Here is an 18,937-nt window from a genome sequence, read left to right as displayed (position 1 = left end):
TTATTTAACTTGGCAAGTCAGTTAAGAACAAATTCTTATTTACAACGACGGCCTTCCCCGGCCAAACCCGGACAACGTTGGGCCAATTGTCCGCCGCCCTTTGGGTCTCCCAATCACGGCCGGATGTGATACAGCCTGGATTCTATTGGAACCCTGTTGGTACTTACAGCTTTAAAATGGTTGGACGCACACACACACACACACACACACACACTCACACACACACACACACACACACACACACACACACACACACACACACACACACACACACACACACACACACACACACACACACACACACACACACACACACACACACACACACTGCATTAAAAAGAGAGGCAGTCAGACTATTCTATCACTATGTTTTCTTTATGTTTATATTGCATTTTACCCACACGCCCACTTGCCGTCAAATCCTTGCTTCCTCCATCCTTGTTTCCTCCATTCCTCACCTCTCTTTCAAAGCACTCCTTCTCAATGTGCTTTGAGAAGGAGATGAGGAATGAAGGAAACAACCCCTAGCCCCTACTCCCTAGACACTCCCTAGATCTGAGAGGATTAGACACGTGGAAGCAATACGGCCAAAACTCCACCAAGACTATCAGAGGGTAATGTGCAGCTCTCACCATGTCACCACCCATCAATCCCTCTCAGACTAGGGTTTGTGTCTGGACAGGGCCTGGGTATCACGGCTCACTACTCACTCACTCACACTCTAAAAATGTTACTAGCTGTAAAATCCTTGCTTCCTCTATCCTTGTTTTCTTCATTCCTCACCTCCTTCTCAAAGCACATTGGGGGAGAGGATTGAAGGTTCCTCCCCTTGGGCCTCCTCCTCCGATGTGCTTTGAAAGGCGAGGAATGGAGGAAACAAGGACAGAGGAAGCAAGGATTTGACGGGAAGTGTGTGTCTGGGGGGTCAATAAACACACATTTTTGTGACTATCTTAAATCAAAAATAGAAATTGAGACATATAAATGTATCCTGACATTAATAGACAACTTACTAGCTATTAATAGATGACTTAATAGATAGTAGATTAATAGAATGACACAGTCTACGATGCTCAGATTACCAATGGTTAACTAGGTGGCTAGGACATATCCGTTTACAGTAACAGCAGTTCTTTAATAGGTCAATAAACACTATTTTATCATCTTAAATATGAAATAGAAATGGAGAAATATCACTTTATCTTGGCATTAATAGATTACTTAATAGATAGTAGATTAATAGAATGATGTTAGAAGGGTGAACTTGTATTTTGAAGGGATAGGAAGTGTTGGCTGTGCATTTGACCAATGACAGGCATTCCACATTTAACCCCATCGAAATATAAAGTGTTTTACTTTTATTTTAGTAAAAAAAAGCAAACTAAATGCATGCTCTTCAACCGATCGCTGCCCGCACCCGCCCGCACCTGCCCGCCCGTCTAGCATCACTACTCTGGAAGGTTCTGACTTAGAATATGTGGACAACTACAAATACCTAGGTGTCTGGTTAGACTGTAAACTCTCCTTCCAGACTCACATTAAGCATCTCCAATCCAAAGTTAAATCTAGAATCGGCTTCCAATTTCGCAACAAAGCATCCTTCACTCATGCTGCCAAACATACCCTCGTAAAACTGACCATCCTGCCGATCATCTACTTCGGCGATGTCATTTACAAAATAGCCCCCAACACTCTACTCAACAAATTGGATGCAGTCTATTACAGTGCCATCCGTTTTGTCACCAAAGCCCCATATACTACCCACCACTGCGACCTGTACGCTCTCGTTGGCTGGCCCTCACTTCATACTAGTCGCCAAACTCACTGGCTCCAGGTCATCTAGAAGTCTCTGCTAGGTAAAGCTCCGCCTTATCTCAGCTCACTGGTCAACATAGCAGCACCCACCCGTAGCACGCGCTCCAGCAGGTATATCTCACTGGTCACCCCCAAAGCCAATTCTTACTTTGGCCGCCTTTCCTTCCAGTTCTCTGCTGCCAATGACTGGAACGAACTGCAAAAATCACTGAAGATGGAGACTCAAATCTCCCTCACTAGCTTTAAGCACCAGCTGTCAGAGCAGCTGTACCTGTACATAGCCCATCTGTAAACAGCCCATCCAACTACCTCATCACCATCTACCATTCCAGTGTTTAATTGCTATATTGTAATTACTTCGCCACCATGGCCTATTTATTGCCTTACCTCCCTTATCCTACCTCATTTGCACACAGTGCATATAGACTTTTTCTACTGTATTATTGACTGTATGTTTGTTTATTCCATGTGTAACTCTGTGTTGTTGTATGTGTTGAACTGCTTTGCTTTATCTTGGCCAGGTCGCAGTTGTAAATGAGAACTTGTTCTCAACTAGCTTACCTGGTTAAATAAAGGTGAAATATATATATATATTTTTAAATAAATTTTTCTGTTTATCTTTTTTTAATTTTTATGCTGTTTTAGGTTGTAGATGTTTACCTTTTAACTCAGGAAAACAATTGGCCAAAGAGTACACACTACACAGACCTATTTTAACACTAAAAAGTGTTTTTCTAAATGACATTAAAATATCCATGTGACATTGTTACGTATATATGGGAACATTGCTTCTGCTTTCTCAAAAATGTTCAAGCATTTATAGCAGTACTTGATCATCACATTTCCAGTGCCTTCAAAAAGTATTCACACCCCTTGACTTTTTCCACATTTTGTTGTGTTTACAGCCTGAATTTAAAATGGATTCAATTTAGATTTTTTGGGGTCACTGGCCTACACACAATACCCCATAATGTCAAAGTGGAATCATGTTTAATTTTTTTGGTACAAACTAATACAAATTTAAAAGCTGAAATGTCTTGTGTCAATAAGTATTCAATCCATTTGTTATGGCAAGCCTAAATAAGTTCAGTAGTAAAAATGTGCTTAACAAGTTCTGTAATAAGTTGTATGGACTAAGTTGTATGGACTGTGTGCAATATTAATGTTTAACATGATTTTTGAATGACTATCCCATCTCTGTAAGGTCCCTCAGTCGAGCAGTGAATTTCAAACACAGATTCAACCACAAAGACCAGGGAGATTTTCCAATGCCTCGCAAAGAAGGGCACCTATTGGTAGATGGGTATACATTTTAAAAAGCAGACATGGAATATTCCTTTGAGCACGGTGATGTTATTAATTACACTATGGATGGTGTATCAATACACCTAGTCACTACAAAGATACAGATGTCCTTAACTCAGTTGCCAGAGAGGAAGGAAACCGCTTAGGGATTTCACCATGAAGACAATGGTGACTTTAAAACAGTTAAAGAGTTTAACGGCTGTGATAGGAGAAAACTGAAGATGGATAAACAACATTGTAGTTACTCCACAATACTAATCTAATTGACAGAGTCAAAAGAAGGAAGCCTATACAGAATACAAATAATCCAAAACATGCATCATGTTTGCAATAAAGCACTAAAGTAAAACTGCAAGAAATGTGGCAAAGAAATTAACTTTATGTCCTGAATACAATATGTTATATTTGGGGCAAATCCAACACAACACATCACTGAGTACCACTCCTCATATTATCAAACATGGTGGTGCCTGCATCATGTTATGGGTATGCTTGTCATCGGCACGGACTAGGGAGTTTATTATGATAAAATGAAACGGAATAGAGAATTAGAGTGTTCTGCCTCTACATAGTCTGAATCCCAAATGTCACCCTATTCCCGAGTGCAGGTATTCCCAAACTGGGGTACGCGTACATTTGAAAAAAAAAAGTTTTCTTCACATTTTCAAACAGTACATTTATATTTTCCAATGGGACTATACATTTGGGTGAGGTTTATTTTCCGGCCCTGAGTATTTTTTTATTTTATTTATCTAGGCAAGTCAGTTAAGAACAAATTCTTATTTTCAATGACGGCCTAGGAACAGTGGGTTAACTGCCTTGCTCAGGGCCAGAACAACATATTTTTACCTTGTCAGCTCGGGGATTTGATCTTGCAACCTTTTGGTTACAAGTCCAACACTCTAACCACTAGGCTACCAGCGAAATAACAACACAAAGTCAAATACAGGTAGCCTAGTCAAATATTTAACAATCACATTAACCGTTACTCTCTCGCGGGAAACCTTCACGATTGCACAGAAATTTAGAAACGAAACATAAAAATTTGACAAATAAGTGACGGGAGTTTTTTGAGCGAGAATAAAGATTACTTTTGAGTAGTAAGACATGTATAAAAGCAACAGATACCATTAATAAAAAGAGGCTAGAAGCGTCTTATATGGTGAGCTACCAAGTGGCTAGGACAGGCAAGCCCCATACTATTGTGGAGGACTTAATTCTTCCTGCTGCCACGGATATGGCTGGGACAATGCTGGGGGAAAAGGCCAAAAAAACTATACAGACAATGACTTCATCAAACAACCTTGGTTCACGACGCATCAGTGACATGGCAGGAGATGTTTTGAAACAATTACTGCTTCGAATACAAGCCAGTGAATTATATGTGTTACAGCTGGATGAGTCAACAGACGTGGCGGGCCTGGCACAGATCCTGGTATATGTCCTTTACGTTTATTGTGGTTCAAAGACATCCTCTTCTGCAAACCACTGGAAACCAGGACAACACGAGAGGATATTTCTAAAGTTCTGGACAGCTTTGTGTCATCAAATGGACTTTGGTGGTCAAGATGTGTTGGTATCTGTACTGATGGCGCAAAAGCCATGACAAGAGTGGCTGTGGAGTGGTAACGCACGTGCAAGCAGTTGCTCCCGACGCCACTTGGGTACACTGCAGCATCCACCGAGAGGCTCTTGCTGCCAAGGGAATGCTTGACAGCTTGAAATATGTTTTGGAAACTACAGTGAAAATGGTAAACTTTGTTAAAGAAAGGCCCCTGAACTCTCTGTGTATTTTCTGCATTATGCAATGATATGGGCAGCGACCATGTAACGCTTTTACAACATACAGAAGTGCACTGGTTATCAAGGGGCAAAGTATTGACAAGTTTTTTGAATTGATATACGAGCTTAAAGTTTTCTTTACTGACCATATTTTATACTTGTCTGACCGCTTGCATGATAACGAGTTTCTCACACGAGGTGATGTTTTTTCTCACCTGAATGATCTGAATCTAGGATTATAGGGACTCTCCGCAACTATATTCAATGTGCGGGACAAAATTGAGGCTATGATTAAGAAGTTGTAGCTCTTTTCTGTCTGCATTACACAGGTCTTTCCATCATTGCATGATTTTTTTGTGTGCAAATGAACAGAAGTATACGGACAATGTCAAATGTGATATAGCAAAGCACCGAGTGAGCTGGGTGAGCAGGTACTTTCCCGAAACGGACGACACAAACAACTGGATTCGTTATCCCTTTCATGCCCTGCCTCCAGTCCACTTACCGATATCTGAACAAGAGAGACTCAAAGAAATTGCAACAAGCGGTTCTGTGAAAATGTAATTTAATCAGAAGCCACTGCCAGATTATTATTATAGTATTATTTGTGCCCTGGTTCTATAAGAGCTCTTTGTCACTTCTCATGAGCCGGGTTGTGACAAAAACACACTCATTCTTATGTTTAATAAATGTATCGCATAGTGTGTGTGTGGCAGGTTTACAATGATGGCAAAAAACAACATTTGAGAGTACGCTGATCCTGGTGCTAGAGGGGGTCCGCAGCTGGAGGTTGAATGTTTGAAGGGGTACAGAACTACAGAAAGTTTGGGAACAACTGCCCTAGTGCACTACTATTGACAAGCACCCTATAGGCTTTGGTCAAAAGCAGTGCACTACATAGGGAATGGGGTGCCATTTGGGACGCATACATACTATACTATGGACTCCACTGTGAGCTGGGCTGAGACTGACTGGGTTTAGTGCAGTAATAAGGGCACTGTGAGAAATATCCTATATTTCCAAACTAAATACTAGGAATAAAGGAAGAAAGTCAGCATACGCTATGCTGCTCCAGATGGCGGTGCAGGTATATCAAAACATATGGGACCTGCATTATACTGTACGTTGGCTTACCTTCTGTAGCCATTGCTAGAATAATCAGAAATCCTGAAGAATAGGGGAAAACGGAGGGAAATAAGAGCAAGGTTGGAGAATGATGCCATGTTTATTATCCACTCTCTACATTATGGTAGGTTCAGAGTGGGAGATAACCTTGTAAAGACATCTCAGTCATCGCTCTACCTCGCGTCTCCACTTCCTCTCTACCTCATGTCTCCACTTCCTCTTGGAGAGATGCTTGTAAAAACAACGCTCAACAAAAAAAGCATAGAAATAGTGCACATAGAACAGATCTACTTGGTTTGAAAGAGACTTGCTTTCAATTAGAATTTGGTCGGCTCGCCCACAAAGCTGCAATATACTGGACCTTTAAGTCAAACATACGTTTGTGTTGCTGTTGTTGCTCAGTTGCTGCATGGGACTCTGTGGAATGAGAACTTCACGGTCTCTGTGGAAGGAGAGCTTCACGGTCTCTGTGGAAGGAGAGCTTCACGGTCTCTGTGGAAGGAGAGCTTCACGGTCTCTGTGGAAGGAGAGCTTCACGGTCTCTGTGGAAGGAGAACTTCACGGTCTCTGTGGAAGGAGAACTTCACTGTCTCTGTGGAAGGAGATCTTCACGGTCTCTGTGGAAGGAGATCTTCACGGTCTCTGTGGAAGGAGAGCTTCACGGTCTCTGTGGAAGGAGATCTTCACGGTCTTTTCCTGACAGTTTACTGCCAGACATCTAAGGTAAATACCAATATAAGCCAGTTGTTTAAAGTGGAACTGACAGCGTCTTAACTACTTTGCAGATATGAAGCAAACAGACAACCGTAATATCTGTTAAAAATATCAAATTCCCAGTTTACGCTTCAAACCAACTTTATAAGAGGTTTTAAAAATAGGTTATATTTGACTCAAACTTCCATGACATACAGTAAAGAATTGTTGGCAGAATACAGTAAGTAGATGGATGCAGTTCAATGCATGATAAATAATAATTCTCCAATACTAAAGGTGTCGTCATATTCTTCCTGGGGGTGTAAACGAACAGATTTGAATAAGATTTCATGTTTCTAAAATGCTGTCAGTTCCACTTTAAATATGAACACATGCACACACATAATGTCTCACAGACATATCCCATTCATTTTCACTTTATCAATCCAATCCCAGCAGTTAATCATTTACAGGATTCAACGGATTACAGCCAATATCACCACTTTACCACATTACAGCCAATATCACCACTTTACCACATTACAGCCAATAGCACCACTTTACAGCCATTATTACCACTTTACTCCCATTCTGGAGTGTTTTCTAACAGCCAGGATTAGCATGTGCAGAACTGTGTGTGTGTGTGTCACACTAACCATGGGCTGTGTGTGCTGTACAGTGGCAGGGTTAGAGGTCCCAAGCCCGTTCTATTCATTCTATTTCTATGGGCATGAGAGGGTCCTCTCTCCTGGGGTCCCGTGGTCCTCCTCGGGCTGCACTGTGGCCTGCCTGCATCCAGCTGTTTATTTTTCAAAGGGAAGAATGTGCGAGTCAGACCAGCTCTAAACAGGGTGGTTTTACAAAGCTAACTTTAATAAGATGGCCGATGAGAGACAAGGAGGTAAAAGGGCCCGAGTGTGGTGTATGTGTGTCTGGGCGTCTGTGCGTGTGTCTGTGTGTCTGTGTGTGCGCATATACCACCCAGGGTTCAGTGAAGCCCCCATCACACATACACAAACATGTCTTTTCACCCCACCTGGCAGAGAAGGACGTCAGTCCCCCCCTCACCCCTACTCCCTCTGGTCTCTCTGACCAAACCCCCCCCCCCCCCCCCTCTACCACATTTCCTGAGCTTAGTTTTGGATTGTTTAAAAGGTCATTAGTAATACTTATAGGGCCCTGTGGCGGTGGCGTTGTATATGAACCTTACAGTCTGTTTTATTATGGCTTTAAAATCAAACGCAGCCCTAGGGAGGGTGTTAGATCAAGTGTGGTTCTACACAGGCTGGCCAGCCCGGTCTTCTCCTCCTCTATCCTCCCTTGTTCTCCTGGCTGGCCAGCCCTGTCTTCTCCTCCTCCATCCTCCCTGGTTCTCCTGGCTGGCCAGCCCTGTCTTCTCCTCCTCCATCCTCCCTGGTTCTCCTGGCTGGCCAGCCCTGTCTTCTCCTCCTCCATCCTCCCTGGTTCTCCTGGCTGGCCAGCCCCAACTCTTAACCAGGCCTGAGTAGGAGGAGGCTGGGTTGGGAGAGTCCCTACTCTACCTGTCTCTCCAGGGCTGGAGGTTGAGTGAGACTGGTCTGCTTTCCCTCTCTCTAATGAAGTGTTACAGAGCCCTTATCTGATTAAATCTGATCTGATCGCACAGCAACTGTTCTAACCTCTGACACGCACATATGCAGGGACGTACGCACAAACACACACACATACTTCAGTAGAGTAAGCTCTCCATGAGGTTGGGGGGGGTTAGGGGACCTAGCTAGGCCCTTTTAACAATGGGTGCGGTTGACATGTACTGTATATATATTTGGGTGGGTGCCCCTAACCTATGTACCACGGCTGTTAAAAGGGCTTTCATATTTGTGGGTGCCCCTAACCTATATACCATGCAGTGGCAGATTTAGGTATAGGCGACATGGGCAGCCGCCCAGGGGCGCCCGCACAAAACTTTTTGGAATGGTGACATTCGATCGGTTTTCTATCGCGCATTTGCACGTCACGTCAATGATATCATGTCACCGTGTGGGACTGTGGGTCAATTAACCTTGTCGGAGTGGGCGCCCTGATTCTAGTTTGTGAGTTAGGCAGGCTACTGCCTGGGAAGGTCTCCCACTTAGAAGTACGAGATGGAGAGGGGGGCGGGGGTAGGTTGACCTCCGGTCTCCCCACTGGAAGCACGAGGTAGGGGGAGCGAGGGACTCTATCAAATAGCGCACCCATAACTTTGTACAGTACGATTGCAATTAGTAAAATCAGTCACACTACGAAATGCTACCAAATAAATAAAGCACTGAAGTGGGTGTTCGCCCAGGTAGCCATACAAGCTAGAACTGCCACTGATACCACGGCTGTTAAACTTCTCTAGGATGGGGGGCAGCATTTTCACGTTTGGATGAAAAGCATACCCAAATTCAACTGCCAGCTACTCATCCCCAGAAGATAAGATATGCATAGTATTAGTAGATTTGGATAGAAAACACTCTGAATTTTCTAAAACTGTTTGAATCATGTCTGTGTGTATAACAGAACTTATTTAGCAGGCGAAACCCCGAGGACAAACCATTCATAATTTTTTTTTTGAGGTCACTTTCTTTTCAATGGATATTCATTGGGAATCCGGATTTCTAATTGACCTTCTTGCAGTTCCTACCGCTTCCACTGGATGTCAACAGTCTTGAGAAATTGGTTGAGGGTTTTTCCTTTGTGTAATGAAGAAGTATCCCTGTTCAGAACGAGAGTCGAGTGAAGTGTACTTCTTGTTTGAGGCGCGTAACCAGAAAGCATGCTACAGTTTGTTTTAATCCTGTATTGAACACAGATCATCCCGTCTTCAATTTGATCAATTATTTACGTTAAAAAAATACCTAAAGTTGTATTACAAAAGTAGTTTGAAATGTTTTGGCAAAGTTTACAGGTAACCTTTGAGATATTTTGTAGCCACGTTTGAGCAAGTTGGAACCGGTGTTTTTCTGGATCAAACGCGCTAAATAAATGGACATTCTGGATATATATCGACGGAATTAATCGAACAAAGGGACCATTTGTGATGTTTATGGGACATATTGGAGTGCCAACAACAGAAGCTCGTCAAAGGTAAGGCATGAATTATATTTTTATTTCTGCGTTTTGTGTCGCGCCTGCAGGGTTGAAATATACTTCTCTCTCTTTGTTTACAATGTTGCTATCCTCAGAAAAAAGCATTGTTTACTTTCGCCGAAAAGCCTATTTGAATTCTGACATGTTGGCTGGATTCACAACCAGTGTAGCTTTAATTTGGTATTTTTCATGTGTGATTTAATGAAAGTTAGATTTTTATAGTATTTTATTTGAATTTGGCGCGCTGCATTTTCTCTGGCTTTTGGCCAAGTGAGACAGTAGCGTCCCGCCTAAACTCCGATTTTTGGATATAAATATGAATTTTACCGAACAAAACATACATGTATGGTGTAACATGAAGTCCCATGAGTGTCACGCCCTGGCCTTAGTTATCTTTGTTTTCTTTATTATTTTAGTTAGGCCAGGGTGTGACATGGGGGATGTATGTGTTTTGTATTGTCTAGGGTTTTTTGTATGTTTATGGGGCAGTGTTTAGTCTAGGTGTATGTATGTCTATGGTTGCCTAGATTGGTTCTCAATTAGAGACAGCTGTCTATCGTTGTCTCTGATTGGGAGCCATATTTAGGCAGCCATAGTCATTAGGTAGTTGGTGGGTGATTGTCAATGTCTATGTGTAAGTTGCCAGTGTCTGCACTTATTGTTTGTATAGCTTCACGTTCGTCTGTTTGTTGTTTTGATTAGTTTGTATAGTGTTCGTTTAGTTTTGTCTTCCAATAAATAAGAAGAATGTATTGTTATCACGCTGCGCCTTGGTCCTCCTCACTTAAATGTTACAACGAACGTGACAATGAGTGTCATCTGATGAAGATCATCAAAGGTTAGTGATTCATTTTAACTCTATTTCTGCTTTTTGTTACTCCTCTCTTTGGCTGGAAAAATGGATGTGTTTTCTGTGGCTATGTACTGACCTAACATAATCGCAAGGTCTGCTTTCACCGTAAATCCTTTTTGAAATCAGACACTTTGGCTCGATTAACAAGAAGTTTATCTTTAAAATGGTGTATAATACTTATATGTTTGAGGAATTTGAATTATGAGATTTCTGTTGTTTTGAATTTGGCACCCTGCAATTTCACTGGCTGTTGGTTAGGTGGGACGCTACCGTCCCACATATCCCAGAGAAGTTTTAAAAGGGCTTTCATGCCAAATACAGAGATGTCCCCTTCACTCTGCTACAGACTACACATGGCTTTCATAAAGTGCAAAAGTGTTTGTGTGTGTTGTGTGTGTGTGTGTGTGTCTGTTGTGTGCATGGATAGTGTTAATTGCAAACACCTGAACATCTTAAACTGACAGACTGAGTGACATGCTTGGCTTGAGCCTTATAGCTCCTAGGCTGACACTGTATCTGAGTATAACAGTGTCATGATCCTGCCTTCACTGCAGTGACACACGTGTTTTTTCTAGACTTCTGCCCCCCCACATTGCATGACAATGCATTTATATTTTTTTGCAGACACACTCACACTTACACCCAGAGTGACTACAGTCAGTACCATAGATCCACGTTCAAATAATGTTACTAAAACAGCTATTAAACCTTCATTATTAATTGGTAAGGCACAATTAATTAAATGTTATACCTACAGGAGCCCATAGGGGGCGGTGGAGCAGACTGCTGAGGATAAGCTCCTTGGTGAGGAGATAGCTGCAGAGACAGAATTACCTCACACACACACAGAAATGACTCAGCGTGTGCTGTGGTCGGAGAGAGTGTTAGGTTTCAGGTGGCGAGCGTGGGTGCTAAAGTGAGAGGGGCTCGACTTACAGAGCCGTGCAGAGATCGTTTCAGCCCCTCAAAGGGCCAGGGACCGACAGACAGACTCACTGACTCACACACATACAGGGGGCTCTGATGTACACACACATACACGCTGGTACGGAAACAGGCATGCAAGCACACACTGCACACAATCACAGACACACACACACAGGTACACAATCACACACACACACAGTCTACAAGCATGCATACACACAGTGACATATACTAATCAAATACAGTACACAGTACATGTGTGGGAACAGCAGCCAGGACCCACCAGATCAAGGACGGCGGGAGATGCCTTCAAAACCGGCCACTAGGAGCAACGGTGAGCACTATTACCATCAAGTAGGCTTGCGGCTTGCTAAGGCGTTGTGGATGGGGATGGAGGGCGGGCGAAAGCCGCAAGCTCCGGCTCTGAGGATTGCAGGTCCAATTCCAGTGCTAGGCACTAGTTTAAATGTTTTGGTTTTCACCCTATCCCAAACCTTAACCCTTAAATGAACATTCCAATGGGAATTAATGCCTAAACGTAACCGACAAACGTTGAATACTGAAGTCAATCCGTGAGAATAGACTAAGAAAGCAGAGGACTCAACAAACCCCATGCTCATTGGCTGACATTCCTCTGAAATATACACATCAGCTGACCAATTAACTTAACAACTCTGGACAAAGACGGGCTAATTGTTAAGAGATGGTAAAAATGTGGCTAAGGGCTGTTTGGTTGCATTTAAGACACTCACATTTTGGCTAAGAACGTACAAACACAATGCTTTAGGGCTAAATAGAGAAAAGAATTAAGATCTTTAAATAGATTCAGAATATATTCCGAAACCAGAGCAACCATAGTGAAACCACATTGATTACACAGTCATTTTGTATAATGAACTATAGAATAAAACCAAACATCTGAAATAATACAATAGCAACCTAATTACATGAAAATCATGAGTAATCACATTACTTTTACAAGACCAGGTTACTATAACACTCTATACTACAATCATTGAGATGATGTACATAAGAAGTAAAACAGTAGGACTTTCTGCTTTGTCTCTCCTAATTGAGTACATATTGAACAGGCATCCAACAAACAGCAGAGAGGAACAACAGCAGGACCGATGCCTTGCCAGGGACCAAGTACGCAGCAGAGCCACCCGTGGACCTGGAATGTTTTTGAAGGTGCTCCAGACATTCCGGCATGTGAACGCTTTCACCTGTTCTGGAACCTCTGCCATTCCCACAGGGTCAGTAGAAACCAGGCTGGCGACAGAGGAGACAAGAGCCATCCAACTACAGAAAGAAAACTACAGCAAGAAAATCGCCCTGCATGCATGCATGCATGCGCACACACACACACACACACACACACACACACACACACACACACACACACACACACACACACATCCTTCTATATTACTCCGCCTCAAAGCCAGGGGCTTTCTCAGTCATGGTGAATTAGGACCCTGCTCTGTACTTCACAAGTTCAGAGGAAAAGCTCTAGTGTCAACGATTAGATAAGTAACAACTTCAAGGGAACAGTCAGTCATGTTCGCACATTATCAAACTGGGTCCTACAGCAGAGGAAACATGCATGGCAAATACTGAAACTTGAATTTCCCCCAAAACAGGGAACTTCCAGGATTACTCATCAGTTACGATTAGAGAAATGCATGAATAGCCGACGACTGGTCGCGTTTGTGTGTCTGTGTTTAATAATAATAATAATCTGTCGGTATGTGTGCCTACGTGTTTGTGTGTATCTCCCTGTTTTACACCCTCCAGACCATCAACACAATTCACCCTGGTCATCCCAGAGACATCAACCAATCTGAGGGGTATTTATCACACACTCTCCCTCTGAGCCCCTCTCCCTAAACCTGTCCCAGTCTGGTCCCTCTGAGCCCCTCTCCCTAACCCTGTCCCAGTCTGGTCCCTCTGAGCCCCTCTCCCTAACCCTGTCCCAGTCTGGTCCCTCTGAGCCCCTCTCCCTAACTCTGTCCCAGTCTGGTCCCTCTGAGCCCCTCTCCCTAACTCTGTCCCAGTCTGGTCCCTCTGAGATTCAGAACTATCTATCTAATTGAACTCAAAGGGTTTTCTTTAACGGAAGCTTCTCTAATGTCAAACATGTAAAGTGTGGTGTACCGCAGGGCAGCTCTCTAGGCCCTCTAGTCATTTTTATTTTTACCAATGACCTGCCACTGGCATTAAACAAAGCCTGTGTGTCCATGTATGCTGATGATTCAACAATATATGCATCAGCAACCACAGCTAAATGTAGTCACTGAAACGCTTAAGAAAGAGTTGCAATTTTGGAATGGGTGGTCAGTAATAAACTGGTCCTGAACATGTCTAAAACTAAGAGCAGTTTACCTTAGATTGTAAACTGTCATGGTCAAAACATATAGATTCAATGGTTGATGGGGAGCGGTCTGTCCGTAAGAAAGATATGCTCTGCTTTTTTGACACCACACTCCAAAAAGCAAGTCCGCAGGTTCTAGTTTTGTCTTATCTTCATTATTGTCCGGTCGAGTGCTGCAAGGAAAGACCTAGATAGGCTGCAGCTGGCCCAGAACAGAGTGGCATGTCTTGCTCTTCATTGTAATCAGAGTGCTGATATAAATACTATGCATACCAGTCTCTCCTGGCTAAGAGTTGAGGAGAGACTGACTGCATCACTTCTTTCTTTTTATAAGAAACATTAATGTGTTGAAAATCCCAAATTGTTTGCATAGTCAACTTACACACGGCTCTGACACACACACTTATCCCACCAGACATGCCACCAGGGGTCTTTTCACAGTCGCCAAATCCAGAACAAATTCAAGAAAGTGTACAGTATTATATAGAGTCATTATTGCATGGAACTCCGTACCATCTCATATTGCTCAAAAGAACAGCAAAACTGGTTTCAAAAAACAGATAAAGCAACACCTCACGGCACAACGCCCCCCCCCCCCCCCCCCCTATATGACCTAGATAGTTTGTGTGTATGTATTGGTATTGATATCTAGGCTATGTGTGCCTTTTTGTATTTATTTTTCAATTGATGTAGTTCTGTCCTGTTCTTGTCTATTCATGTTCTGTATTGTGTCATGTTTTGTGGACCCCAGGAGGTGTAGCTGCTGCTTTTGCAACAGGAATTGGGATCCTAATCAAATGCCTACAGGCTTAACAACACCAATCCTTTACACTGAATACACACCTCTGGGAAACTTGGGATGTTGTTAACTACTGGTGGTAGAGAGAGCTCAACGCACTCTTCTGGATTCCTTCTACACATAGCCAACCCAGCATTAACCGACACTAGTGTAAAACGGTCCAGCATGTGTGTGAGCGCATGTCTGTGTGAGTGTGTTTGAATACATGTGACGTTCATGTGATGTTCATGCGATGTTCATGTGTTGCGTGCATAGAGGCTTTGTTGAACATGATCTAACCACGAGCCAATAGGAGAGAAGAAAGAGACATACCTGGTGGGCAGGAACACTCTTGTGGGATTTCCCTCGCCATGCGCAGCTTGGGCATCACTTCACTCAGTCTCTGGAGAGAGAGAGAGAGTGAGGCTCTGAAACAACGCAAACTTTATGTAGAAACATTCATATATCAGACTTATAGGGGAAAGTGAAGCCCAGGATTGAGGATTACTGCACATTCCAGTTGGTTTGACTTAAGCCAGTTGATAGTTCTCCCTCACCCTCCATTTGGCAAATCTGACCATAATTCTATCCTCCTGATTCCTGCTTACAAGCAAAAACTAAAGCAGGAAGCACCAGTGACTCGGGTCAATAAAAAAGTGGCCAGATGAAGCAGATGCTAAGCTACAGGACTGTTTGCTAGCACAGACTGGAATATGTTCCGGGTTTCTTCCGATGGCATTGAGGAGTTTACCACATCAGTCACCGGCTTCATTAATAAGTGCATCGATGACGTCGTCCCCACAGTGACCGTACGTACATACCCCAACCAGAAGCCATGCATTACAGGCAACATCCGCACTGAGCTAAAGGGTAGAGCTGCCGCTTTCAAGGAGCGGAACTCTAGCTTATAAGAAATCCCGCTACGCCCTCCGACAAACCATCACAGGCAAAGCTTCAATACAAGACTAAGATTGAATTGTATTACACCGGCTCCGACGCTCGTTGGATGTGGCAGGGCTTGCAAACTATTACAGACTACAAAGGGAAGCATAGCCGCGAGCTACCCAGTGACACTAGCCTACCAGAAGAGCTAAATAACTTCTATGCTCGCGTCGAGGCAAGTAACAGTGAAACATGCATGAGAGCTGGGTGACAGTGTGATTACGCTCTCCATAGCCGATGTGAGTAAGACCTTTAAACAGGTCAACATTCACAAGACCGCAGGGCAAAATGGATTACCAGGATGTGTACTCCGAGCATGCGCTGACCAACTGGCAAGTGTCTTCACTGACATTTTCAACCTGTCCCTGACCGTAATACCAACATGTTTCAAGCAGACCACCATAGTCCCTGTGCCCAAGAACACTAAGGTAACCTGCCTAAATGATTACCAACCCTTTGCACTCATGTCTGTAGCCATGAATTGCTTTGAAAGGCTGGTCATGGCTCACATCAACACCATTATCCCAGAAACCCAAGACCCACTCCAATTCGCATACTGCCCCAACAGATCCACAGATGACGCAATCTCAATCGCACTCCACACTGCCCTTTCCCACCTGGACAAAAGGAACACCTACGTGAGAATGCTATTAGTTTACTACAGCTCAGTGTTCAACACCATAGCGCACTCAAATCTCATCACTAAGCTAAGGAACCTGGGACTAAACACCTCCCTCTGCAACTAGATCCTGGACTTCCTGACGGGCCGCCCCCAAGTGGTAAGGGTAGGTAACAACACATCTGCCACGCTGAACCTCAACACGGGGGCCCATCAGGGGTGCGTGCTCAGTCACCTCCTGTACTCCCTGTTCAACCATGACTGCATGGCCAGGCATGACTCCAACACCATCATCAAGTTTGCTGATGACACAACAGTAGTAGGCCTGATCACCTACAACAATGAGACAGCCTATAGGGAGGAGGTCAGAGACCTGGCTGTGTGGTGCCAGGACAAACAATCTCTCCCTCAACGGGATCAAGACAAAGGAGATGATTGTGGACTATAGGAAAAGGGGGACCGAGCTCGCCCCCATTCTCATCAACGGGGCTCTAGAGAAGCAGGTTGAGAGCTTCAAGTTCCTTGGTGTCCACATCACCAACAAACTATCATGGTCCAAACACACTAAGACAGTCGTGAAGAGGGCACAACAAAGCCTATTCCCCCTCAGGAGACTGAAAAGTTTTGGCATGGGTCCCCAGATCCTCAAAAGGTTCTACAGCTGCACCATCGAGAGCATCATGACTGGTTGAATCACCGCCTGGTATGGCAACTGCTCGGCCTCCGACTGCAAGGCACTACAGAGGGTAGTGCGTACGGCCCAGTACATCACTGGGGCCAAGCTTCCTCCCATCCAGGACCTCTATACCAGGCGGTGTCAGACGAAGGCCCTAAAAATTGTCAAAGACTTCAACCTCCCTAGTTATAGACTGTTCTCTCTGCTACCGCACGGCAAGCGGTACCAGAGCGCCAAATCTAGGTCCAAAAGGCTTCTTTACAGCTTCTACCCCCAATCCATAAGACTCCTGAACAGCTAATCAAAGGGCTACCCAGACTATTTGCATTGCCCCCCCCCCCCCCCTCTTTTACGCTGCTGCTACTCTCCGTTTATTATCTATGCATAGTCACTTTAACTCACTTACATATTACCTCAATTACCTAGACTAACCGGTGCCCCCGCACAATGACTCTGTACCAGTACCCCTTGTATATAGCCTCACTGTTGTTATATTACTGCTGCTGTTTAATATTTTATTACTTTTATTTTCTATTTTTTACTTATCTATTTTTTACTTAACACTTATTTTTCTTAAAACTGCATTGTTGGTTAAGGGCTTGTAAGTAGGAATTTCACTGTATTCGGCGCATTTGAAAAATAAAATTGTATTTGAATTGATTAGTTACAAGAAGACTAAATAAAGCCACCGCTATTCAATGAGACACACTAGTGAATAATGTGGCACGTAATATGGGGCAAATCATTATTGTTATGACTTATAAAAGGACATGAATCTCTTTAGGCATCTATCATTGTATAACACCTTGGTATTATGAATATAATAAAGTTAAGGTAATTACATAATGATAATTTTAACAGCTCAGGTAAGTAATGGATGTAACATTTAAAAAATCCCCTGGTTTTCAATGACCTGTCCTTATTCAGTTATCAAGAGGCAACTTTTTGAGAGATAGGCTATCTAACAGCTTTGTCCAAAGAGATGTAGTGTAAAAGGCTACTGTCATAGCACACAGACAGGCAGTAGGTATCTGCAAGCTTTACACCAGTTATCTTTCATCAAGCAATAACTGACAGAAGGAATCCATCACATAGCAGCGCATTGATCAATACAGTCCGTCGTCTGAGGAATCTATATCAGTCATGTTACTGTCATTGCACGCAACATTACGCACGGCATTTGCTCTGGATAAACTGTATGGATACAAGCAGGAAACTCATGAATCAATAGGAATACACTTTGATATGTTCACTGTTACATTTTAAATGTCCCCAAACAACGGTGTGTAGCCTACCTCTTGCAGTAGCGTCTCGATAGATCTCCTCAGCGTCGGTATTACAGTCCCATCCTCGCGCATGAAGGCGCTCTCCGGCGGGTTGAACACTGTGTTTTTCTCCATCTCCAGCGCATGCAGTCGGTTCTCCAGTTGGTAAGTCTTTAAGCTCATGAGCAGGCACACGGCTATGGAGCTCACGGACAACATGAAACACACCACCGTAGGGAACCCCACCAGACAGCGCATGAGAAGGGACCTGGGCACGCATGGACGGAGCGCTGCCTTGCTCTCCCTGTTATCCACTTTTGAATCCATAACTTTAACTCCCAGTTAGAAAACAAATGGTATTGGTGAATTGATCAATATGCGCATTTAGTAACTGAACTCTGTCAAAGTTGTAGTGTACTGGTGCTGCACATTCAACTCACCCTAACACTGCACCGGGTTCAAAGCGGTGTCCGAAATTAGCCTTGGAACAACAGCCTGAAATGTTATGCGTGTTTCGCGTGGCTTGCATATGGCAGACCCAGATGGGAGCAATCTGGATGCAGACCAGATAAGTTGCGTCCTCGATCCCAGGTCGTTTCGTTCCTCTGCTAGAGTGGATAGATGAGATGGGCAATTAGGCAACAGTCACATTTCTTCTTTAAAAAAAGTAGCATGTTCAGCTAGTTGAGA

The 18,937-nt window shown here is 43.5% G+C and overlaps 1 protein-coding gene across 1 annotated transcript in view; it reads right to left on the bottom strand.

Annotated features, from left to right (window-relative positions):
* LOC139581456 (collagen alpha-1(XXIII) chain-like) overlaps positions 1 to 18,937 on the bottom strand; it is a 255,802-nt gene extending 236,865 nt beyond the window's left edge. Inside the window, exons 1-2 of the mRNA XM_071411243.1 lie at positions 18,278 to 18,937; positions 15,079 to 15,148 (exon numbers count right to left, since the gene is read on the bottom strand). Coding sequence (XP_071267344.1) covers positions 15,079 to 15,148; positions 18,278 to 18,574 — 367 coding nt within the window. The 5' untranslated portion in view covers positions 18,575 to 18,937. The remainder of the gene's footprint in view (positions 1 to 15,078; positions 15,149 to 18,277) is intronic.

Source organism: Salvelinus alpinus, chromosome 7, assembly GCF_045679555.1.
Source record: "Salvelinus alpinus chromosome 7, SLU_Salpinus.1, whole genome shotgun sequence".
Classification (NCBI taxonomy): domain Eukaryota; kingdom Metazoa; phylum Chordata; class Actinopteri; order Salmoniformes; family Salmonidae; genus Salvelinus; species Salvelinus alpinus.
This window is presented reverse-complemented; position numbering and strand designations above follow the sequence as displayed.